Below are 25,901 nucleotides of genomic sequence, written 5' to 3'. Positions count from 1 at the left end.
TGGCTACTGCAGTTGTATTTTCCTATTGGAAGTTGTGGGGCCCTGTGACGTAAGAGGCTCACGCCCTTGCCCACAGAGAGACGGGTCTCAGGTGCACGCCCCCCTCCGCTGGGCTATGCCCACTTTTACAGCATTTTTCAAATATTGCGAGTGGGTGGAGTCAGGCTGACCAGGGGTTTAGTTGCGCTTTAATAACGATTGTATCAATTACATTGTTACGCCACTAGGTGTGCAAGTGACTGTTAAAAATGTATTTGCCATTGAACCATTCATTAGAGATTCGTTCAAAAACGCTGATTCATTCAGTAATGAAACAAGTGAAGTCTTTATGAGTGAGTCATTGAATCAGTAAAACAAACTATTATTTATTTTATTTCAAATTTAATTCATTTTTTTTATTTATCCATAATCGTGCAGCTCTAATATGTATGTATGTGTGTATATATATATATATAGTTTACATTGAAATTAATTCTAGTAATGTCTTATAAATAAGGCCTGATGTGTTTTAGAAACACATGTATAAAATTCTTCATATGCATATCAACGTAAATGAGGACCAGTGAAAATTATGTAAAAAAAAACTGGTTTAATTATAACAATCACTGAATTGTAATCAAACCATATACTTCAAAAAAAAAAAAAAAGCTAAATGAATTTGTATAAAAAGAAAACCGTAGGAATGGGATTCTTTTGGATCCTCCTTTCGTAGTCTCAGAGAAACATGTCTTCAAAATACTCATCAAACTCTTCCTCCCTGAAAGACAATCAGACACACCAGGTTTGTTTTAGAGACACACTCCCCACAGTGTTTGTATATACTCCACATCGTAGTAAAATACATCATAATGGCGATACGCACCGTGATTTCTCCTCCACAGTGGGAGCTGGACCTCTCCAGTGGTCTGATTCTGAAGGACCCTCTTCTTCTTCATCCTCACTTTCTGCATCTGGAGAATACACCACATTAGATCAAATTACTGTAGTAAAAGAACTACCAAATGTGGGGAAAGATTTAAAGTCAGGGGACATTATCCCATCCAGCATCTTCTAAAACGGGATTTTTCTAAATATAGGAGTTGTTTTAGGGTGTGTTCACACGTGGCATGTTTGGTTTGATTGCTCTGTGCGGTTCATTTTGAATAAGTGTGAACGCTGCCTGGTGCGCACCAAACAAGCGGACCGAGACCACTGAAAAGATGGATCTCGGTCCGCTTCCACCGGAAAGCAACACGGAGCCAACACATGTAAACAAACCAAAAACGGGACATGATGTCAGGGTGAAACCCTAAAAAAGACAGTTTTTTCTTGTCAGTCGTGATGTTGCCCATCAGTTCGGTAGTCGGTACAGACAGTGTGTGACGGAGGGATTCCTGCTGCTGTTTTTACTCCGTTACACATTTTATAAACTCTCTACAAGTTCTCAGCTGGTCATCATATGTAGGCCACGTACATACAGCACACAGCATTGTTTTGGATGTTTGATAATTTACGTCATGAAATATAATAAAAGCCGACCAATCAGGTTGTGAACATATCCGTATGCCTTTAGGTTCGGTGTTTAAATACCAAGCAGACCAGGATTAAATGTTTGGGGGTTTTTTTAGGTCTAGATCAAACGAACCGCACTACAAATGTGAACACACCCTTACAGGTCTGAACATATTTCTTAGGGTGTACTGAGAACATTCTCTGCCTGAGGGTACTTCATGAGGGCCATTCATCATTGTTAGGGGAATGAGGGCAAAAAGGGGCATGCATACCTTTATCTGACTCCTGAGACTCCTCCTCTGAACTTGAAGATGAGTATTCTGTAAAGAAAAATGTTTTTATGTTTTGTTTTTTTAACAAATAACTTTTGCAAATATAAAACCTAGAATTTAAACCAAGTGTTAATTTGGTAGCAACAAAAATTAGATTGGAAATGGGCCTAATCTGCTTTAGGAAAGGAACTCTTTTGTGTCAAAATACTTTCAATCATAATCCATTGCATGTATGTTCTCTTTTAAAGACTACAAAACACCGCCACAAAAATACGCTAAAGTTAAGCATAGGCATGCAGTGAAAATCTTGGAAATGTTTTGAGGCTTGATCGGCAATGAATATGTGCTTGCCTTTGCGCCTCTTTTTGTGTTTGCGCTTGTCTTTGCGCTTGTTCTTTCTGGAGTGGGACGATTTGGATTTCTTTGAGAGTGACTTGTCCACGTTCTCTTTCGATCGCCGTAACTTCTTCCCTGTTACTTCTTTTCTCCTGGAACAGAGTTTAAGCGTTTCTGGCCAGTCCAAGGATATCTGAACATTCAATTGTGTTTGTAATAGTGGAATGTACTTACTTGTGATGATAGTTCAGTTTGAATGAACACTCTGGACACAGACCTTGAAAACAATGTGACGATATCAAAATTGAACAGTGAATGCAACATTAACAGTGTCTTAATGTCGGTTAGAGAAAAAAATATTGCTGAGTAAACTATTTACAGTTTCATTATTTTCTCTGTTTTTTTTAAATTGTTAACTGTCACATAACCGTTTGAGCATGGATCTAACCTTAAGTTCACAACAGAGTTCAAGTAAACAAAAATATTATTTTATTGGTACAGAATTAATATTTTCTTAATATTTCTTATAGTCGTTAGGTCATGTATCTTTCTTTCTTTTTTTTATCAGAATGCTAAAAACTTTTTCTAGGTATAATTTAGATTTAGAATCCCAGATTTTAATTTTGGTCTCAGACTTTTGGACCCCAATTTAGTATAATATTTAAAAGGCATTTTAATGCACTGTAGACAGTTTAGGTAAAGTAGTATTCAACAATAAGCATGCTATATTAACAGTAAAAACTAGGCAGTCTCACAAATAGAGACTTGGGCTTCCCTAAATCCAAGCTAATTAGATTAGCTCTACCCCTGTGTCCTGTGAGCGGAGGGGATTACAGCATGCAAGGTTTAGACGGCCACGTGGTTTCGCAGCTCTGGCACTCACGCAGTTTCAGCAGGGCGTTCCTCTTCTCCTCGTGCTCCACATAGGCAAAATTCACCTCCCAACTCTTCAGACCCTCCTTATTCTCACAGCGCTTGTTACCGCAAAAGAACTGGCCTGTGTAATTCACAAAATATCCACATGTGAGTTGCATCCAACATACATGACAAATAGAATATAAACTGTAGGCCATGATCAAGCCCAGTAAAGCATACTGTATCATTTTTTATTACAAATTTCGAACCTGACCGCAACAGCTGGAGGGTGTCTACACCGACCGCAACAGCTGGAGGGTGTCTTCACTGACCGCAACAGCTGGAGGGTGCCTACACCGACCGCAACAGCTGGAGGGTGTCTACACTGACCGCAACAGCTGGAGGGTGCCTACACTGACCGCAACAGCTGGAGGGTGTCTACACCGACCGACCGCAACAGCTGGAGGGTGTCTACACCGACCGACCGCAACAGCTGGAGGGTGTCTACACCGACCGACCGACAGCTGGAGGGTGTCTACACCGACCGACCGACAGCTGGAGGGTGTCTACACCGACCGCAACAGCTGGAGGGTGTCTACACTGACCGCAACAGCTGGAGGGTGCCTACACTGACCGCAACAGCTGGAGGGTGTCTACACCGACCGCAACAGCTGGAGGGTGTCTACACTGACCGCAACAGCTGGAGGGTGTCTACACCGACCGACCGCAACAGCTGGAGGGTGTCTACACCGACCGACCGCAACAGCTGGAGGGTGTCTACACCGACCGACCGACAGCTGGAGGGTGCCTACACTGACCGCAACAGCTGGAGGGTGTCTACACCGACCGCAACAGCTGGAGGGTGTCTACACTGACCGCAACAGCTGGAGGGTGTCTACACCGACCGACCGCAACAGCTGGAGGGTGTCTACACCGACCGCCTGACAGCTGGAGGGTGTCTACACCGACCGCAACAGCTGGAGGGTGTCTACACCAACCGACCGACAGCTGGAGGGTGTCTACACCGACCGCAACAGCTGGAGGGTGCCTACACCGACCAACCGACAGCTGGAGGGTGTCTACACCGACCGACCGCAACAGCTGGAGGGTGTCTACACTGACCGCAACAGCTGGAGGGTGCCTACACCGACCAACCGACAGCTGGAGGGTGTCTACACCGACCGCAACAGCTGGAGGGTGCCTACACCGACCAACCGACAGCTGGAGGGTGTCTACACCGACCGACCGCAACAGCTGGAGGGTGTCTACACTGACCGCAACAGCTGGAGGGTGCCTACACCGACCAACCGACAGCTGGAGGGTGTCTACACCGACCAACCGACAGCTGGAGGGTGTCTACACCGACCGCAACAGCTGGAGGGTGCCTACACCGACCGCAACAGCTGGAGGGTGCCTACACTGACCAACCGACAGCTGGAGGGTGTCTACACCGACCGACCGCAACAGCTGGAGGGTGTCTACACCGACCGCAACAGCTGGAGGGTGCCTACACCGACCGACCGCAACAGCTGGAGGGTGTCTACACTGACCGCAACAGCTGGAGGGTGTCTACACCGACCGACCGCAACAGCTGGAGGGTGTCTACACCGACCGACCGCAACAGCTGGAGGGTGTCTACACCGACCGACCGACAGCTGGAGGGTGTCTACACCGACCGCAACAGCTGGAGGGTGTCTACACCGACCGCAACAGCTGGAGGGTGTCTACACCGACCGACCGCAACAGCTGGAGGGTGTCTACACTGACCGCAACAGCTGGAGGGTGTCTACACCGACCGACCGCAACAGCTGGAGGGTGTCTACACCGACCGACCGCAACAGCTGGAGGGTGTCTACACCGACCGACCGACAGCTGGAGGGTGTCTACACCGACCGACCGACAGCTGGAGGGTGTCTACACCGACCGCAACAGCTGGAGGGTGTCTACACCAACCGACCGACAGCTGGAGGGTGTCTACACCGACCGCAACAGCTGGAGGGTGCCTACACCGACCAACCGACAGCTGGAGGGTGTCTACACCGACCGACCGCAACAGCTGGAGGGTGTCTACACTGACCGCAACAGCTGGAGGGTGCCTACACCGACCAACCGACAGCTGGAGGGTGTCTACACCGACCGCAACAGCTGGAGGGTGCCTACACCGACCAACCGACAGCTGGAGGGTGTCTACACCGACCGACCGCAACAGCTGGAGGGTGTCTACACTGACCGCAACAGCTGGAGGGTGCCTACACCGACCAACCGACAGCTGGAGGGTGTCTACACCGACCGCAACAGCTGGAGGGTGCCTACACCGACCGCAACAGCTGGAGGGTGCCTACACCGACCAACCGACAGCTGGAGGGTGTCTACACCGACCGACCGCAACAGCTGGAGGGTGTCTACACCGACCGCAACAGCTGGAGGGTGCCTACACCGACCGCAACAGCTGGAGGGTGCCTACACCGACCAACCGACAGCTGGAGGGTGTCTACACCGACCGACCGCAACAGCTGGAGGGTGTCTACACCGACCAACCGACAGCTGGAGGGTGTCTACACCGACCGACCGCAACAGCTGGAGGGTGTCTACACCGACCGACCGCAACAGCTGGAGGGTGTCTACACTGACCGCAACAGCTGGAGGGTGTCTACACTGACCGCAACAGCTGGAGGGTGCCTACACCGACCAACCGACAGCTGGAGGGTGTCTACACCGACCGACCGCAACAGCTGGAGGGTGTCTACACCGACCGACCGCAACAGCTGGAGGGTGTCTACACTGACCGCAACAGCTGGAGGGTGTCTACACTGACCGCAACAGCTGGAGGGTGTCTACACCGACCGACCGCAACAGCTGGAGGGTGTCTACACCGACCGACTGCAACAGCTGGAGGGTGTCTACACTGACCGCAACAGTGTTGTCATTATCATGTGACCTAACAGCGTTGCTTCACTGCCATTCATAAACCCTTTTTTGTGGCCTCATGGTATAGTAAAGTGTCCATCACATTAGGGCTAGGTAAAAAATATTGATTTCTCGATTTTAATCGATTCTCATTTTTACGAACCGATATCGATTCTTAAATCCTAAGAATAGATTAGGCTAGTCATCCTGAGCATTTTGCTAAATATATGCACCATATCACATAGTCATTTTAATTTTGAATGTTCTTCAATATTTAATGCATGTTTGAATAAATCTGGCAAGTTTTTATGACAGCCACCATTTAAATGTTTATATTTTCATATAACTTTATTATTATAAAAGTAAATAAAAGTGTTATTTAAGTGTTTGTATACAAATCAGTTAATTTTGACCTTCAATATTATAGTAGGCTAATGAAGCCTAGTAGGCTACAACTGACTCCCATAGTTTACAACATTAGTTTAGAGATTTGTTTTTCTTGAGAAAATTGGCCATGTATTGTACCTGATATTGCAAGCTTGAGAATCGAAATCAAATTGAATTGTGAAATTTTTGTCAAAACCATCCCTACATCACATGCACACTTCAGAATTTTGTCGGAAGTAGTAGGTCATCTGGGGCACACTGTTGGCATACTGTTTTTCGCCTACTATATAGTAGCAAAGCATTTGATTTCAAAGTATTTTGTTATCCGTATCAGAAATAGATTTGTCATGTCGCGCCACATCCAGTGTAGACAGCATCACTGATTATAATGGCTTCTATCTGCTTATGTCTGGTGTAGACACAGTGTAAGGCCTCTAAATTATCAACATGATCAAAACTTTGCTGAAACCCTGTTGCACACAGTCTACTACATGCCTTCTGTCGTCTGATTTTGCGCTCCGGTACTGACAGGAAACGGCTAGTGAGACAGACAGAGCAAAAGCCACTCTCCTCCCATGACCTTGGCCTGACATTTCACCTCAGATATCAGCGGGCTGACATTTGCTCCAGCAGGTTTACAAGGGGATCCTCCAGAAAGTGCGTCATCGGGGAGTTTTTCTGACAGACTTCCCACACCTCTGACAGTGTGTTGTCTGGATTGGCTTTGGCCAATCGCCCTGAGCCTGACAACACTTCTGTTTGAAAGTGAACTGCTTTAAAGTTTACAACACTCACATTTCTGAGATTGATATTATTAGGTCTTCCAGGTATGTTCTGTATGGAAAACCCTCTCTGTGAATGAGTTTCTTGGTAAATGTTTTTGCAGTAACTTGTTAGGAAAGAAAAACTCTTATCCTGGAAGTGACCCCGAAACAGCAAGCATGGAAACAGGAAACATGTTTTAGCAATTTTCAGACCTTTGATAAAATGTGTCCAATTTGCACTGTGAAAAGCAATACAAATTGGCTCTGTTTAGAATGATTATGTCATGTTGCAACTTTGAGAAAGGCTTGAGCTTTGACGTAGCTGGCAGATGATCTCGCGGCAGAGAGAGTGCCTGAGGTATCATCCTCACGTTGCACATGCAGATTAACCCCTTAATTGATGTACTTTGAGTGGGGAAGATCTGCACAAAGGAGGAGATATTCCTACAGGTCTAAAATGGCCCACTTATGGAAGCTTGTTTCTGCCACAGAATAAAAAATAAAAAGGTAATTGCGACTTTTTAATCTAACAATACTGACTTTTTTCTTGCAATTTCAAGTTTATTTCTCACAATTCAGACTTTTCTTTGTCAGAATTGTGAGATATAAACTCACAATTGTTAGTTATAAACTATGAATTGTGAGATATAAACTAAGCAATTCTGAGAAAGTCTTTACGTTTTTAAGATATAAACTCGCAATTGTAAAAAAAGTTTTATGTTTGTGTGTTTATATATCACATTTCTGACTTTTTTCCTCATAATTCTAAAGGTATATTTCACAATTATGAGAAAAAAGTTAGAACTGCAAGTTATAAACATGGAATTGCAAGTTTAAAAAAAGAAAAAGGTCAGAATTGTGAGATACAATTACCTTTTTCAATTTTGTAATTCCATTGTGGAGACGAGCTTCCACACTCACCATGCTTTTGGCATGGAGGTATGGGACTTTTCAGTTTTTCGCTCACTGGATATTTTCTGTTTTTCGGACACCTCTCTGCTGATCTACTGGGATTTTAATGCACAACCATTTCTAGGGTTTACAGTTTCTGAAATACTCCAGCTCGTCTGGCACCAACAACCATGCCACGTTCAAAGCCACTTAAATCACCTTTCTTTCCCATTCTGATGCTCAGTTTGAACTTCAGCAGATCGTCTTGACCATGTCTACATGACTAAATGCCTTGAGTTGCTGCCATGTGATTGGCTGATTAGATATTTGCGTTAACGAGCAGTTGAGATACCTTCTAGATAGAAACACATGTTTTGATAAAAACAGCTTGAGGTCATTTTTATATGTCCAATAATAAGAATTTAAAGAGAAAAAGGGGTTTTTAGGGTTGAAAGTTAAAGGGTTAATGCGATGCCCAATTACCCCGTCATTCTGATGACGTACATGCCTCTGCAACTAAGCTCGTGTGAGCAGCACTGAAGCTGTTAAAGCCAGTGAAGCTGACAAACAGCGTCTTTGGAGAAATGACAAAACGCATCAGGGTTAGCCCTCATTAGGAGTCTCAGGGAAGCCCTTATTATGCTAAACTGTGAAATAATGCCCAGCAGATGGGAACTCCTCATGACGAACTCCTAAAGAGACCTGTTAGAATGTCCCTCAGCAGCAGAGAAAACAAGCTGGTAGAGATATTAATGAAATGTGCTGTATGAGTAACCTGTATGAGTTTCATATTCTCTAAAGAAATGCGAGTGGCGTTTACCAATGCAAAACTTGCCACTATGATGCAAGGATGTTGTGGGTGGTTGTTAAGGTGAAATCTTCAAAAAACTAATTCATGAAAGTCATTCATGTGAGTACCAGATTTCTCAGCAATTTCCACCTGAAAAAATATCTTAAAGCTTGACATTAATTTCAATGCCACTCACTCTAAAAGAAATGGGTTGGCTCAACAACAACAAAAAAGAAAAAATTAACGCAAGCGTTTGCATCTTTTTTTTTTTGTTATGACAACTTCATATTAAATTCTGTTCACTAACAAATCATTAATCTGATCTAAATCCACAGGTCTCATAGCACATGCTAAATCTAACTTATTTAGCATACATTTAAAGAATAAGTAAGATATTATTCATTGCTTAAGAGTCAATAGTGTTTACCTTCATGTTTTGTAGTCTACTCTTCAAAACAATGGTATAGCCTAAAATTTCAACATTACAACTCGACTTTGTCAAAATGTCCAACATAATGGCATTAAACACTAAAGGGTCATTCCCTTTACTAAAAAACAAATAAATGAATACTTAATTTCAACATTTATTCTCTTTATCCAGTCCTATGCAAAGCATGCTGGGAACTAGAAATCCACTGCCCAATTTGCCTTAAAGTTTTCAAGACATTTTCATTAAAGAGGTAGTTCACCCAAAAATTTAAATTATCCCATAATTTAATCACCCTCAAGCCATCCTAGGTGTATATGACTGTCTTCTTTCAGCCAAACACAATCAGAGTTATGTTAAAGGAGTCCTACAATGCTTTTCCACTTTTTCCACTTTAGCTAGTGTGTAATGTTGCTGTTTGAGCATAAAAAAAAAGATCTGCAAGGTTACAAAGCTGAAAGTCCAATCCAAAGGGAGATATTTTAATTAACATAATCCACTTTCCCAGAACTACAACGAACGACTCGTTTGGTCTACAACACGTTTTTTTTCTGGTCTTTGTGAAGTCATAATGTTCCTCATTTAAATAAAGCCCGCCCTCTGAATACAGAAAAGGCAGATGAGGCCTGGTTGAGCTGTGTTAGAGAAGACAGTGTGGTCACTGTTTTTTCCACCCCGTTTCCAAAACTCTTTTAAACACTGTTCCTGAACATTATAACCCAAATGTTTATCTGTGTGCAGAACAATGCAGGCTACGCACATAAGCTTCTCCTGAAATGGAGCAGTTCCCACTTTGTCAGGACAATCTGGTGTTTATGGATCACAACTTGTAAGTATGTCTTATTATTTGTAGTTGTGTTTTCTACTAAAAGTTCCACTTATAAGAATAATAACTATTAGTGTTGATGTAGTGTTTACTGTAGCTTTTGTAAGCTCTCGCTTGTGTAAGACTGTTTACCACCCGTTAGGAAAATTAACCATGCTTTTGTGATCAATTACTGTTTGTATTACCAATGGTTTCTGACAAATATCATAATTAAATGGTGTATAATGTATCTAAAATGTATAATAAAACATACCACTCTGAAATCCGTGCTTGCAAAGTCTGTTTATAATGGGAATGAATAGTACCATTTTTATCAAACTCGACTCGATTATGGGTAATAAAGTTGTAAATATGGATATTTTTCTTACAAAAATGCTTCACTTCAGAAGGCCTTTATTAACCCCCTGGAGTCGTATGGATTACTTTAATGATGGATGGATGCGCTTTTTTGAGCTTCAAAAAGTGAAAGCTGGAAAGAGCCAGGATATTTTTTTTAATATAACTCCAATTGTGTTTGGCTGAAAGAAGAAAGTCATATACACCTATAGCTTGAGGGTGAGTAAACACTCTGGAGACAAAATGTATCCACAAAGATGGCAATATCCAAAATCCTTGTGGGGACATTTTTGTAGTCTCCATGAAGAAACGGCTTATAAATCATACTAAGTGATGTTTTTTTTCATGTAAAAATGCAGAAAGGTTTCTGTGATGGGTAGGTTTAGGGATAGGGTTAGTGTAGGGGAAAAAGATTAACAGTTTTTACAGTATACAAATCATTAGAAAGTCCCCATAAAACATGGAAACCAGGTGTGTGTGTGTGTGTGTCAGTAAGCTGTGGCTCAGGGTGCGAATGATGGCAGATGGTCCATGACAGTGAGAAAAATAAAGCACTTTGCTAGTCTCTCACATACAGTACAAGCGTGACAGCGCGAGGCCATCTGATCAATCGTTTGAGGGCCTCTTCATGGATCTGCCTGTTTGTTTGTGTAATTTTGATGATTGTTACACGTACTTCACCCTTGTTTACCTACTAAGATAACATAACCGTGAACCATGAACCAGAGACAACAAAATCATTGATTTTTGTTATGACACAGGCAAACCCAACACAACCTTACAATTATGTCACTGTCATAGAAAGTTCTATATGCTAAGTAAACAATAATAATCTAATATTAAATTACTCTGGAAAGACATCATGTCAACATTTAACTGAAAAAAACCCAAGCTACTTCATGAAGCATATTCAACATTTACTACTTACTCAAATTAAATAAAAATGTAATCAAATGTGCCCCATTACTATTTTAAATGGGGAAATACGTGTATTTATTGTCAAGCCTTCACCATCTGATCAGTTGAATTAAAAGTTGAATAATTTATTTATTATGTAATTTAACTGTGCTTTCTTTTTGCAATTCTGCAACATCTATTTATCAGCACACTAAAGCTGTTTTTTCAGTCCCAGTCTTTCCCTGGTTTGGTCAGGATCATGGTCAGGATGAGGACGCTATTTTACACAAGATAAAACCGCATCACCACCTAGTGGCTGAGAATAGTATTGTTTTGATATTGCCCTGAATTTTAGACCTGTTTTGTTCTTTATCCAACCAGAATAGGTCAAGTATGTGAACATATTAATGCTCGGTTTCACAGACAAGGTTTGAGCCGTTTTAACTGAAAGCAACTTGCACTGACATATCTTAAAATATGTCAGTGCAATTGTTTTGTCTCGAGATGAACAGCAGAAATGGTGTTTTCTAAGGCAAGTTTATTAAAGCTACGTAAATGTCTTAGTTTAACTAGGGCCTAATCCTGGCTTAATCTAAGCCCTGTCTGTGTAACCAGGCCTAAAAGTTTTATATATAAGTATAGAAGTAGAATTACCTTTTCCAGATATTACTTCATTTTCAATGCGCCACCGAAATCCAAACTAGTAACAGAAAAGATTTAATTCAGTATATATACAGAAATGAAAGAGCATTTAAGATACTAACAGATAACATGCCCAGAAAAGTATTTAACATTAGAAACATTGAACCCTGTGGTATCATATTTGATCTGTGAATTTCTAATGCCTCAAAATTATCAACATGTACTATCTATAGCACACGATTGATAGTTTATACTTTTTTAGCCAGTTAAAGGCTATAATACAAATAACTTTTATATTGTTAGTAATATTTCAAGATTTCAAGACTGAAGCAACTTAGGTTTACTTGATTAAATTGAGAATTATTATTTAGATATTATTATTTATATTGAGAATTTATTATTATTTTATATTTTATCATATCTTAAAACATATAATTTGGAGACAACTAATATTTTCATGCATTTTATGTAAGTATGCAATAGTGTTAAAAAAATATAATCGATTCACATTACAAGCTATCAGAATTGCATCCTTTTCAATTTTTGATTGAATATAAATAACAACAACAACTGCATCAAATTGCATATTTTTGCTTTTGGGCTTCTGAATAAAATTGAGGTGTTTTTGAGCTCCATATTTTCACTATATCATACTATATGAGCCTGGTGAATCAAATATGATACAAAAAATAAAACACATTACAGAAATCCAAACTTTTCTGACTATGATGTCATACATCAGGCTTTAGAGGGTTAAAAAAGAAGAGGCAAACCTTATTTTCTTTGTATCTGCTAAGGTCTGCGATACAGTACTCCTTGAAGAGCTTATCGTAGTACTTCTTTGCGAGCTCTTGCTCCCTATAAACAGTTCAGAAAATGTGTCTTAGGGTGACTGTGCAGAGGTCAAGAACACTGCTCAAGATTAAAATAAAAAAATAGAGATAAGCAGACATTACCATGTCATATCCTCCTCATCCTCCTCTCTCCACAGGAAACGGTGGTTCTCCTTCACCACATCCAGATCTGTCTTATCTCTAGACCTGCGTATGGAAACACACACTTCCAATCAGCATCTATTAAAGCAGCTAACCTGAAATAAAACTAAAGCTGAAGTGTGCACCACTTAACTGTAAAAATTGCAAACTTCAGTTTTCATGTGAGTGACAGTGTTTCTATAAAAGGCAGATTAAGTAAATTGCTCACGTGGATCGTCTGAGGTCCTCCATCGTCCCGCCATAATACAGAATGTAGTCGCTGACAAACTTCTTGTGACGTTCAAACTCACAAAATACTGTTAAGGATTGTTTGCCACTCGGAAGAAAAAATATTTATGCTTTGTAAGGTCTAACTTTCCAAAAAATACACTTTCAGCACTTTTAATCCAAACTTTATTACATCGTCTCATTCGGTCTCTCAGTCTAACGAGATGAAATCATAGAATGTAAAATGAGCCACAAAGAAATGCAGAGCTTTTCAAAAGCTACAAATCTGCAAGTGCCACACGATTTTGTGAAAAACACCCATTGACAGGATACAGCGTTCATTGATATCAGGTGTTGCCGTCGGTTTCTGGCTTCCTCTCTGTCAGGAAAAAAAACACGAAATGTATTTCAGCATACAATATTAAAATGATATTTTTACAATATACTTTGATATTTTGATTGACGAAAGCAGTACCTGTCCCATTCCTGGGCAGCAACATTTTTATGCGCCACCTTGGTGTGTCGACCTTTCTGGAAAGGCTTCTGTAACAGCTGATCTTCACCTGCCCTAAAACCCAAAGCACACAAGATGATCAGCACTTCAAATGCTAATTAATTACATTCTTTCTAATTATATTCCGTTATTTGCTGTTGCTTACATGTATATAAATTCACCAAGGCAAAAATACAGTAAAAACAGTAATATTGTGAAATATTATTACATTTTAAAATAACTGTTTTCTATTGTAATATATTTTAAAATGTAATTTATTCCTGTGATGCAAAGCTGAATTTTCAGCATCATTACTCCAGTCTTCAGTCACATGATCCTTCAGAAATCATTCTAATGCTGATTAGCCTCAAAATATATTTAAAAAGAAAAACTTTATTTTAAGTAGTAATAATATTTCACAATATTACTGTTTTTACTGTATTTTTCATTAAATAAATGCAGCCTTGGTGAGCAGAAGATACTTGATTTCTATGTGATATGTTAAAAAAATGGTATTACCATTATGCTATGCTGAAAAATATGATACCCAAAATCTTTTTTCTTTTTTTTATCTCACCTTTTCTCATCATAATTGGACTGCCCTCCACCACCATCATCATCACTGAAATCAGAGTCATACCCTCCGCCTCCATGGACCTAAAACAAGCACAAAAAAGGGACACTGATTACACAAAATGCATAGAATCACCAACAACAGTGTGCAGGTTACTAACCTGGTGTTAAAGCACAACATTTAAACATATTTGTTAATCTGTGAAATGCCAACATGGTGATTTGTGGCTGGCGATATACTAAACAAGTACAGGAGGAAAAGGGAAGGTGAGCCGGCTGACCACAGCAAAGATTGAAAGTACTTGATGCACTGAGTCAGCTGCCACGATGCCACTTCAGCACAGCACAGGACACACAACACCCAGAGTCCACGGCAGCAGGACGTGAGGGTGGGTAAAGAGTCAGTGACAGGAAATGCAGAACAACTGGTCTTTCATTCCGAAAAAATGGTAAAAAATGAAAGCACTGAAGGAGTTGCAGTGATCAGGACAGGCACTTCACTGTTCTCAAATGGCTATGAGAAAAATCCATAGAATGCAACAAAGAAACATCCTTATGAGCTTTTCAACAAAGACTGAAAAGGAAACTCATTACAATATAAACTATTTTGAACTCGATGAATTATCTAATACTAACAACAACAACAACAAGAGTAAAAATATGCGTATGAGCATGCGTATATCACAAAAATATGCAGTGACATTAACATTAATATAGTATTCCTTATAATATGTTATTTAATAGAAAGTTTTATTTAAATTATAATAACAATTTCAGTCAATCATCATTGTATTGCATGGCATTAGTTTTGCCCCCACAGTTTGATCTGTATATATTCTCTTTATAAAATATGTTATTGGGAGATATAGTTTATGCTAATTACTGATAGTTATTATGCTAATAACTGATATTTATATGCATTTTATGTAAGAACTGTGTTATACCTTTATGAAAATCATTTGATTTCAGTTATGCTATAATAATTTCATTTTAATTTCTGTCCATGTAAATACCAACATCCGCAACATACAATACATGCATGCTATATATACATATTAGATGTACTATATCGTTTCTGACTTATTTCACATGTCATGCTTTACAAGGTTTATTGCGGAAACGAATAAATATGTTTTTCTTCAAGGTAACAAACCACATTTAACACTTATTATTAGTGTTATACAACCTAACTTACATTTTAAAGCACGATCATTTCTGTTCTATAATTAATACAGGGAAAAGATGTGCCATGGATCATATGTACGATATGAATAAATATAACCTTTACTTTCACGTCACGCATGACAATCTGCCACAACACAACAATGCACGCAAATTAAACCACATCTTCAGATTCCTGTTCATAACTTGTCACTTATGAACTACCTTAACAAGGTCTAGAGCTGGTTTGTCCGAGACGTTCATCTGTGTTTACATGCCGCTGAACCTCCGAGCGGGCGCGAAATGATGACGTATAAGCCACGTGGTAAAAACAAAGGTAGACCAGTCTTCCCGTGTTCACAATGCATGGTTGCGTTGTGCTGGTTTTGATGGGAACCACCAAGGCCAATCCTTTTGTCTCAATTTGTGTCAATATTATTTTACAACGGAGTCTGAATAATAGTTATTTATATATTTTAGGAATAAAATAGCTTATAAAAGTGACAGGATTTGGGTAGGCTATGATTTTATTTGTTCTTTGTTTCAAACAGATTATATTATTCGCATCATAATTCATAACTGTTTACATCAGAAATTGGTAAAGATTCAGTCTGACTGGAAGTTAGAGGAGGTAAGGGGGCGAAGTGCCATTTTCTCACATGCAGAACAACTGGTCTTTTATTCAGAAAAATGCTAAAAATGAAAGCACTGAAGGAGTTGCAGTGATCAGGACAGGCACTTACTGTTCCCAAATGGCTATGTGAAAAATCCATAGAATGTAACAAAGAAACATCAATTGATCTATTTGTCATTATATACAGTATATGCACAGACACTTTTAATATACTGTATAGGTGACCTTATTGTTAAGTCTCTCTCTCTCTCTCTCTCTCTCTCTCTCTCTCTCTCTCTCTCTTTCTCTCTGTCTCTCTTACTTTTTATAAAATGTATTTTAAATATCTAGCATTATTCAAGCACCTTATATTTATACAATGGATTGTGCATAATTGAAACCTATATTATAATATACATATAATATGAGACATAGACATTAATTCATAATAGAAACCTATATTATAATATAGGTTTCTATAATGCACAATCCATAGTGCTTGAATAATGCTATAATTAAAATAAATTGTATTAAATGTAATACAATGAAATAAAAAAATATGCTTAATGAAAGAATAGGCATAGCCTATTACTGCTATTTCTTTCTCTGATTGCTTGAGGGGCGCAGGTGCATCTCTCTAAAGCCTCATGAATATTCTCACTATCACTTATTCATGGCTTTGGTTCATGCGCATTCACAGTAATAACACCATTGGATAGCAGCTGGTACATCATGATGCAAAAGAGGGATTCTCCCAGGATCTGAAGGAGCCCGCGTCGCCAAGGTTTTTTTTTTTTCTTCCCACTTTCATTTTTTCACTGTTGATTTTTTATTTTTTTTTTACCTCTCTCGGTTATTAAGGCAAAAAAAAATGTTTAATTTCCAAATCGGCATGTAACTAATGAAATCTGATCCCGCTCGGATATCTTCCTCACAGCAGAACGAATCGCCTGGACGAGCGCCTGCCACACTGAGACTAGACATTCATCACACGGACACAACTGAGGGGAGTCGACCAGACCAGCAGACCAGCACTTATCACCAGCGAAAACACCACGGCACTCAGGAACACACCGGGACAGAATGGGAAATGCAAACAGGAGCATAAGACGATTCAGTTTTCTGCTGTGGGTCGCCACAGTGCTGGTGTTAGTGGAGAGCAGAAGAGGCAAACAGCCGAGATGCCCCTCTGGATGCACGTGCACCAAAGATAACGCCTTGTGTGACAATGTGAGATCTGTGCCACACAGCTTCCCTCCTGATGTCGTCTCACTGTAAGTACAGTTTACATTCATATTCAAGTGCAGCGCTGATTCATTTACTACGATGCAGATGCAATCGTTTGCATAATGAATATGCATATACTATCTGAACCTTTGTTTGTGTTGTTGTATAATCTTTGTCCTGCTCACACAGTTCTTGAATCTTTTCCTAACAGATCATTTGTGAAGTCTGGATTCACTGAGATTGCCGGGGGAAGCTTTCTCCACACTCCATCCCTTCAGCTTCTGTGAGTTTCTCTCAGTGTCAAGTTGTTGTTGTTGTGGGTTCTTTATTAGGATGGGGTGATCACCATGTTAAGTGGTCCAATGTTTGTTCTAAGCAATTACAGCCCGCCCCCCATTTTGGGACATTCTTCAGCGTGTCTAATTTCTCAAAGCCTTTAAATTGCTGTGAATATTATGCAATGCAGCTGCTCTGTGAGGGACATGGCCCGGTCCTCGTGATAAGCAAATAAGAAAATCTCGGTCTTCTAATATCACACCGTCTCGCTCCTAGTTTATAAAACACAAAACCGTAGAAATGACCATCGGAAAAGGCTCGAAGGCAGCAAGTAATGCATTTCTATGCAAATGTAGGCTCACACAAAAGAAAATGCAAATCTGACTGCTGGATTTGGCACTATTATGCAAAATATGACCAGTCTTTTATATTTTACACCCTGTGTTAGATCTGATTGAAAATACCAGTCTTTGGTTGGGTATCATTTCATATGCTAGACTAAAGTGGTGTTTCAGCAATACAATTAAAAACAGAAAAGTATGCATGGAGAAAAATAATGCTATTGTTATTTTGTCTTCATCCGGATGAAACTGATTGTCATGTACACATTTAATTATGTGATTGGGCTAAACATCAGCCTAATATGAACATATTTGTGGTTATAAATGTTTTGTGGATGTGGTTATTGTGTTAAGAAATGAAACATTGCTTAATATGCAGCAATTCAAACTCTGTAACCACTGAAACTGTTTTGTGTGTTCCATGATTTCCTAGATTGTTTACAGCCAATTCTTTTGACTTCATCGACGAAGATGCTTTCCAAGGCCTGCCACATCTGGAATATCTGTGAGTTTGATTTATTGTGTTCGAAACTCTCATCATTCAATCATTTTAGATTATCACTCTGATTTACTATAAATGCAACACTCTATTTCAGATTTATTGAAAACAACAAAATTGAGTCGATTTCACCCCATGCCTTTAGAGGTTTGAAATCTCTCATACACCTGTGAGTATATTAAAAGTTTTTATTATATATATTATATATATACATAAGTCTCTTCTGCTCACCAAGGATGCATTTATTTGATCCAAAATACAGTAATATTGTGAAATATTATTACTATTTAAAATAATTGTTTTCTATTTGAATATATTACGATTTTTGATGAATCATGTGACACTGAAGATCTGAGTAATGATGCTTCAGTTCTTCAAAACTGGAATAGAATTTCACAATATTACAGTTTATACTGTATTTTGTATAAAATAAAAGCAGCCTTGGTGAGGATAAGACACTTCTTTCAAAATATAAAAAAATCGTACAGACAAACAAACTTTTGAATGGTAGTGTATATATTACTATATTATTGTTTTATTTAAATATATGGTATTATGCTAGAGTTCATAATACTGTAATCTTACAATATGTTCTCTATTGTTAACATTAATTAATGGATCAATTACCATAATAATGTTCATGTTAGTTCACAGTGCATTAACAACTTTTGATCTTAAAAATATAGTAATAAATGTTCAAATTAAAATTAACTAAGATTAATATATGCTGTAGGCTTGTTAACAAATGTTTTTGTTTGTTAGGAGTCTTGCCTACAATAATCTTGAGACGTTGCCCAAAGATATTTTCAAAGGAATGGATGCCTTAACAAAAGTGTATGTATTTTACCACTCATCATTATTGTAATATATAATATACCAGAAAAAAAAGTTCTTTGAAATGTCATCTGTAAATCCATTGAGCAGGGATCTCAGAGGAAACATGTTCAGTTGTGACTGTAAGTTGAAGTGGCTGGTGGAATGGATGCACAGCACTAATGCAACGGTGGATCAGCTTCACTGCAGTGGACCTTCAGCCTATCAAGGCAAGAAGATCAATGACCTAGTGCCTCAGTCCTTCGACTGCATCACAGCAGGTAACCGTGCACGGGGCTCTCCTCAGTAGATTCTGGCTTTTGAAATAAGCTGATCCCTCATGTCTGCTGAAATGCTTATGGATAAATAAAAAGGCATTCACAACAAAAGAATTACATATTTATTCCCCAGCAATTTATATTTCCCCAAAAGACAGTGAATGTAAAGTTGGCAATGTGCGAGTACAAGAGTATGTTTAGATCTCGAAAGCTTCAAATAGTGGCCATTGGTGATTGAGATGTATCTAGAGAGCAGGGTGGCTGATTTTTGCAGGGCAATTTATTGATAACAAGTGAAATATATGCTAAACTGCTGCTAAATGCAAATTGTCAGTGTTTTGAAGGTTACTTTGGAAATGTAATAAGTAATAACTATTTTTAATACTTTTTTTTAAAGTAATGTAACTGATTACTTTTTGATTACTTTTCTAATTTCCAGCACTGGTACACATTTTTATCACTCGCCAATCTTCCAATCAAAAGCATCAGAATCGCATCGCTTTACTAAACGGCCTTATAGCAGGAGGCATCGTGCACATCAAACAGGCAAAGCAACAAATTAATATTATTTAACATATAAAATATAAAATATTCAGATGTAACCCCCTTTGTAATCACATTTTAAATCACAATTACACATTTTTTCTCAGTAACTGGAACTGATTACAGTTACATTTATTTTGTAAATAAATTACGTAACTATGTAACTAGTTACTCCCCAACACTGCAAATTGTAAATAATTATTTAACAAAAACATTGAATGTCAATTATTATACAGTTATAGGCTTATAATCCCAGAATCCCAGACCAAATATCATGTGATTAATTGGCCTGGCTAATATATCGTCCATTAGCCTCAACGCTAACTATATCCTGCAGTATTTATTGCTTCATGTGAGTGCACTGTACAGTATGTATGAGGATATATTTATAGTATATTGCAAGTTGGAGTTATTAATACATATTTGGCTATATGGAAAGGCTGGGAAACATGACCTAAAAGCCACAAAACAAAATGAATGAATGACTACCAAAGTCGGTGTTTATGTGCTTTTCATAATAGACATTGTTTCAAAGCAGCTTTACAGAAAATCATGATGTTAATGTTTATTATACCTAAATGCATAATTGTCCACATTTAGCAGCTTGGAGACAGGATGGTTTACATATGGCAACGATATAAACAATCAAGTTTCAGTGATGGAGATAAGTAAGAAATGCTTGAAAGCATGATCTAAAAGCTTTTTCTTTGTCTTAATCTTTGTTTATTTGTTGCAGAGTTTGCTTTAAAGAAAACCCTTGTTGTTGAGTCCATATCTGTGGAGTCCTTTACATTTGGGAATGATCAGTATGTCGTATATGCCCAGCCTTTCTCTGGAAAATGCAGCTTTTTGGAATGGGACCACGTCAACATGGAGTTCAGAGCTTATGACACCATAGAGAGTGAGCATCACACATCACACCTCCTACCCAGAGTGCAATGCCTCAATCGCAAAGCCACAAAAAGTGGTTATAAATGTCAATTTGAATTTAGAGACTGATTGAATTTTAAACGGTTTGTTCACCCTAAAATGAAAATTCCATCATTAATTACTCGCCCTCATGTGACTTTCGTTCATCTTCGGAACACAAATAGAGATCTTTTTGATGAAATCTGAGAGTTTTCTGTCCCTCCATTGACCGCTACAGTTCGTGTCTCTTCAGAAAATTTGGACTAAACCTCTCAATTCATATGGATTAGTTTTACGATCTCTTTATGAACTTTTTGAAGTGTTAAAGTGCGTAGCTGTCAATGTAGGGACAGAAAGCTCTCAGATTTCATTAAAGGGATACTTCACCGATTAGCATTAAGCTTTGTATCAGTAGAAACCAGGTAGTATTTTCGAATGACCGTGAGATTTTCTCCTGAGACGAGAGATTTATGTATTTTTGTCTGGAAAAAATTCTCAGATGACGCAAAAATCGTGATTTTGTGTCATCTGAGGCTTTCCTGGCCAGAGGCTAAAAACTACAGCCAGTAGAAGGCGCTAGTTCCTCATGTTTTCAACCTGCCCATAGTGCAGTAGCAGTTTTAACATTAAGTGACATGGCATCTGACGCACAGAAGCCAATGGCACATGTCACTATGCGTATTGGCACATCCGGTGGCACATCCGGTCTTCATTGGCATGTGCCAGTGGATAGTGGCATGTGTCACTGACACTATTGGCATGTGCCAGTGGTGGAGTGGCATGTGTCACTGAAATCGCGACACACTGACACTGACATGACACCTGACTGACACCGAGTCGCGGAACATGTCACCGTGTTTGGACACCTCCAGTAGTGACGGGCAGATTAATCGAACACATAGCCTACTGACGTAATTGTGGCACGAAATCCTAAATAAATTGCCTAATTTTGTGATATTTAAAATATCAATTAAACGAATTAAAGTGCATTAATATTTTTTCAAACGTGTTATTTATGTCACGTCTGTATTTGATTGGTATGTGCCACTGAATGTTTTGTAATGTGGACTTACTAACACCTACTGTGTGGAGCATCATGCAAAAATAGCCAGTGTGGACTTACTGACACCTACTGATATGGAGCATCATGCAAAAATAAAGGTTACAGTAACGGACGCGTTATTCGTAGTGACCCATGATAGATTTATTTCATGTCTTTCCTAGAATGGCCAGTTTGTGACTTTGCGAGATATACAACATAAAGTAGCACTGGTATTACAAAACATTCAGTGGCACATACCAATCAAATACAGACGTGACACAAATAACACGTTTTAAAAAATATTAATGCACTTTAATTCGTTTAATTGATATTTTAAATATCACAAAATTAGGCAATTTATTTAGGATTTCGTGCCACAATTACGTCAGTAGGCTATAGGTGTTCGATTAATCTGCCCGTCACTACTGGAGGTGTCGCAACACGGTGACATGTTCCGCGACTCGGTGTCAGTCAGGTGTCATGTCAGTGTCAGTGTGTCGCGATTTCAGTGACACATGCCACTATCCACTGGCACATGCCAATGAAGACCGGATGTGCCACCGGATGTGCCAATACCCATAGTGACATGTGCCATTAGCTTCTGTGCGTCAGATGCCATGTCACTTAATGTTAATACCGCCTCTCCCATAGTGGGAGGAATCTCATTCACAGAATGTACAAATAGTGTCAGCCATCTTTTTTTGACACTAAACCAACAGGCTCTTGCTCTGTGGAGAAAGCTGAGTAGTAGGGTTGACCATACGTCCTCTTTTTTCCGGACATATCCGGCCAGGACTGCCCGGGCTCTTCCTCCCGACCGCCAAGCAGGTCTCGCTCAGGCCGCCTCCATCCACAATGGCTCCCCGCTGCACTGCGGCCCGCACAGGCAGCCACGAGCATCGGACCCGCGCACCAGACCTCGAGATCACCAAAAATGTCCGGGACTCGGCTCCTGCTTTCCACAGTCGCCATTCACTACGCAGACATTAATACATTATGTGACACTGACACGTTGGTGCCAGCTTTGCAGGTCATGCATTCTGCTTCACACGGATCCCGACCGAGACGAAAACACAGGAATTTTCTTAGCAATGCTAAAACACACATCAACCGATCACTTATTTAGCGTTCATGTAAACACTACATTCAGAATCAGAATGAATTCAGTCCGATTGAAACAAAAGGTGTGCATGTAAACATAATGAATGGCGACCGCAAAAACCAAAAGCCGAATCAGGACATCCCGGGCGATCCTGAAATCCGGGGATTTATGATAAAACGGCGTCTTTTCAGTAGCCTAGTTGACTCGAAACTGAAAAGACGCCGTTTTTTTCCGTAAATCTCCGTGACGAGTTAGTCCGCCCCTGCTCGAATCTGCCCGGGCTCTTCCTCCTGACCGCCGGGCGGGTCTCGCTCCTCTGCAGCGGCTGCTCCGGCCGCCTCTTGTTCCTCCATCGTCCGCAGCTGTTCCTCGCTATGTTGCGGCTCGTCGGATTCGCACGCCGGATTTCGGGATCGGATTTCCATGTCCTGGATTCGGCTTTTGGTTTCTGCGGTCGCCATTCATTATGTTTACATGCACACCTTTTGTTTCAATCGGACTGAATTCATTCTGATTCTGAATGTAGTGTTTACATGAACACTAAAGTAACCTAGTTGACTCGAAACTGAAAAGACGCCTTTTTATCGTAAATCTCCGTGACGAGTTAGTCCGCCCTAGCTCGATGAAAGTCTTACGGGTTTGAAACGACATGAGGGTGAGAAATTAAAGACAGAATTTTCATTTTTGGGTGAACATTAATGCATTTTTGTCATTACAGGCACTTCCACGGTCGTGTGCAAGCCAATGGTCATTGAAGACCACCTTTTCATTATAGTCGCTCAACTTTTCGGTGGCTCTCACATTTACAAAAGGGACAGCTCTGCCAATAAATTCATCAAAATCCAGGACATCGACATCCTGAAAATCAGGAAGCCCAACGACATTGAGACTTTCCGCGTGGAAGGCGAGTTCTTCTTCGTGATAGCGGACAGCTCGAAGGCCGGCTCCACAACGGTGTACAAGTGGAACGGCAATGGCTTCTACTCACACCAGTCTCTCCATCCCTGGTATCGGGACACGGACGTCGAGTACCTTGATATCGCCGGCAAACCCCATCTTATTTTGTCTAGCAGCTCACAGCGGCCCGTTATCTACCAGTGGAGCAGAAGCCAGATGCAGTTCGACAGACGGACGGACATTCCAGAGATGGAGGACGTCTATGCCGTCAAACACTTCAAGGTGAAGGGGGATCTGTTTGTCTGTCTGACGCGCTTCATCGGCGACTCCAAGGTGATGAAGTGGGACGGCGCTATGTTCACAGAGATACAGACAATGCCCTCGCGGGGTTCCATGATCTTCCAGCCCGTCTCCATCGGCAACTGGCAGTACGCCATCCTAGGCAGCGACTACTCTCTAACCCAGGTCTATCAGTGGGACCCCAAGAAGAGCCAGTTCGTGCACTTCCAGGAGCTCAACGTCCAGGCGCCGAGGGCATTCTCGCTGGTGTCCATTGACAACAGAGAGTTCCTGCTGGCTTCCAGCTTTAAAGGGAAGACACAGATTTACGAGCACTTGATGATCGACCTAAGCAGTTAGTGTGCCAATTGAAAGCGCAGAGATCCAGATCCTGGCTCAGCCAAGCCTGTTGTGAAAACACATGCATGATCTAGCCTAGCGCTAATAATAATAATTCCAGATGAATGCCTCTCTAGAAACGCCTCTTTGTGTCTTTCTCTGTTGTCATCATCTGTTCTGCACTTTTCTTCATTTTTCCTGTTTTTTTGTTGTCCTTTTCAACAAAAGCTATTGTTAACGTATTCTCATGCTTTGTCGTGTAGTCACTAAAGAGGTATAACAAGGAAACAACAAAGGTCAAATCAGTTAGCTGTTGACGTGATAACAATCTGCCAAATAAACTGTTTACATTTTTACAGTGATGTAAAAAGCCATTTTTAACTTTTTTAAACGAATGTGACCAGTTTAACCACATTGGATGTGATGGATTTGAAACTTGTCTTGACTCAACAACTTCTTGTATTAATGAGATTGCAATAAACTTAGATTTAGCTCAACTCTTGAGGAAAAGTAACTGTGGGAAGAAAGGTTAGTTGTCAGTACTTGTTTTTATTTATGTTAGAACTAATAAAACCTTTAAAAAAATGAGTCTGTTTTGTCGTGATGCATGAATTTTGCTATAGTGGGAAGCGTATGAGGGTATTGCATGCATGAAATCTGCCAAAATTATGCCTATGGGCATATTTTTCATTAGGATCAAAGAAAAAGAGAATATGGTCCTAAAATGTGTCATTTTCATTAAGCTGTATTAGTGAAATACGACCTGAATATTAGGCTCCCATGTCATAGGCATAGAAGCATAAGTGTTCGATAAAATAAAATAATTTTATGCTGTATTAATTTTTACACTATGGTACAACACAATTAGAACATAATAATTAAGAATAACACCAATAGAGAAAATAACAAAAACATGAACAACCAATACCATAGCTCAAAGCAGAAACAGACAGTAACTAAAAAAGGAAGAAAAGGAAAGGGCATTACACAAATGAATACAAATTTGAATTTTTGAACACATTGAATACAGTAAAAAGTTGTTCTGGGAGCTTTTTGGTTAAGCAAGTGTGAAATTGTGAGTAAATAATGTTTTATCTCTTGTAAGAAAAAAAAAAGAAAAAAAAAGGTTTTCAATTAGAAAATGTACATTTCTAATATAAAATCTACATAGAAAGTCTGCTTAAAAAAAATCCCAAAATGACAGTTTGTTTAACAATAACAAACCTTGTAAGTTACTTGAGATAGACAAACTAACATCTCTCCAGAGCTGAAAAGTATAATTGCACGACTAAAACAAATGACTTATAACATTCAGTCTGTTTCAGTGTCATTCTGACAAAATCAGATCCGAAAAGTTTTCTTCAGAAAAGATTTGACAGGGTAAATATTACGGAGTAATTTAAAAGTTATTTCTTTTACTTTGTTTGTGAAGAAAAATCTTTGTTGCACAGACCATATTTTACCAATTGAAATCATCAAATTCAAAATTACTT

The 25,901-nt window shown here is 39.8% G+C and overlaps 2 protein-coding genes across 2 annotated transcripts; one reads left to right on the top strand and one right to left on the bottom strand.

The window, feature by feature from the left end:
- Positions 1–576: 576 nt before the first annotated feature.
- On the bottom strand, positions 577–15,604 carry fra10ac1 (FRA10A associated CGG repeat 1). Its single transcript, XM_079596247.1, has 14 exons — positions 15,476–15,604; positions 14,094–14,173; positions 13,499–13,591; positions 13,357–13,402; positions 13,025–13,101; positions 12,778–12,861; positions 12,595–12,679; positions 11,834–11,879; positions 2,983–3,096; positions 2,334–2,376; positions 2,115–2,251; positions 1,764–1,811; positions 863–950; positions 577–757 (listed from the first exon to the last, which is right to left on the bottom strand). Exons 1-14 carry the CDS (start codon positions 15,512–15,514, stop codon positions 715–717), a joined length of 1,023 nt encoding a protein of 340 aa, XP_079452373.1. The 5' UTR covers positions 15,515–15,604; the 3' UTR covers positions 577–714.
- A 189-nt stretch (positions 15,605–15,793) lies between these two features.
- Positions 15,794–24,987, top strand: lgi1b (leucine-rich, glioma inactivated 1b). The gene is made up of 10 exons (XM_079596246.1): positions 15,794–15,881; positions 16,564–16,647; positions 16,801–17,137; positions 17,302–17,373; positions 18,141–18,212; positions 18,304–18,375; positions 18,969–19,040; positions 19,131–19,300; positions 20,577–20,741; positions 23,612–24,987. The coding sequence occupies exons 3-10, from the start codon at positions 16,947–16,949 to the stop codon at positions 24,427–24,429; spliced, it is 1,632 nt and encodes a 543-aa protein (XP_079452372.1). The 5' UTR covers positions 15,794–15,881; positions 16,564–16,647; positions 16,801–16,946; the 3' UTR covers positions 24,430–24,987.
- The last annotated feature ends 914 nt before the right edge of the window (positions 24,988–25,901 follow it).

The sequence above is a fragment of the Phoxinus phoxinus genome (genome assembly GCF_949152265.1).
Source record: "Phoxinus phoxinus genome assembly, chromosome: 21".
NCBI lineage: Eukaryota > Metazoa > Chordata > Actinopteri > Cypriniformes > Leuciscidae > Phoxinus > Phoxinus phoxinus.
Note: the sequence above shows the minus strand (reverse complement) of the source record. Positions and strands in the feature narration are given on the sequence as shown.

What these genes read in the sequence shown, in the direction of transcription:
- fra10ac1 (XM_079596247.1), bottom strand. Translation starts at nt 15,514, where the DNA reads ATGAACGTCTCGGACAAACCAGCTCTAGACCTTGTTAAG. An exon ending in AAACTGAACTATCATCACAA is followed by an intron (nt 2,252 to 2,333) that starts GTAAGTACATTC and finishes ACTCTGTTCCAG; the next exon opens with GAGAAAAGAAGTAACAGGGA. An exon ending in ACACAAAAAGAGGCGCAAAG is followed by an intron (nt 1,812 to 2,114) that starts GCAAGCACATAT and finishes TTTTCTTTACAG; the next exon opens with AATACTCATCTTCAAGTTCA.
- lgi1b (XM_079596246.1), top strand. Translation starts at nt 16,947, where the DNA reads ATGGGAAATGCAAACAGGAGCATAAGACGATTCAGTTTTCTGCTGTGG. An exon ending in ATGGATGCCTTAACAAAAGT is followed by an intron (nt 19,041 to 19,130) that starts GTATGTATTTTA and finishes TCCATTGAGCAG; the next exon opens with GGATCTCAGAGGAAACATGT. An exon ending in AGCTTATGACACCATAGAGA is followed by an intron (nt 20,742 to 23,611) that starts GTGAGCATCACA and finishes TTGTCATTACAG; the next exon opens with GCACTTCCACGGTCGTGTGC.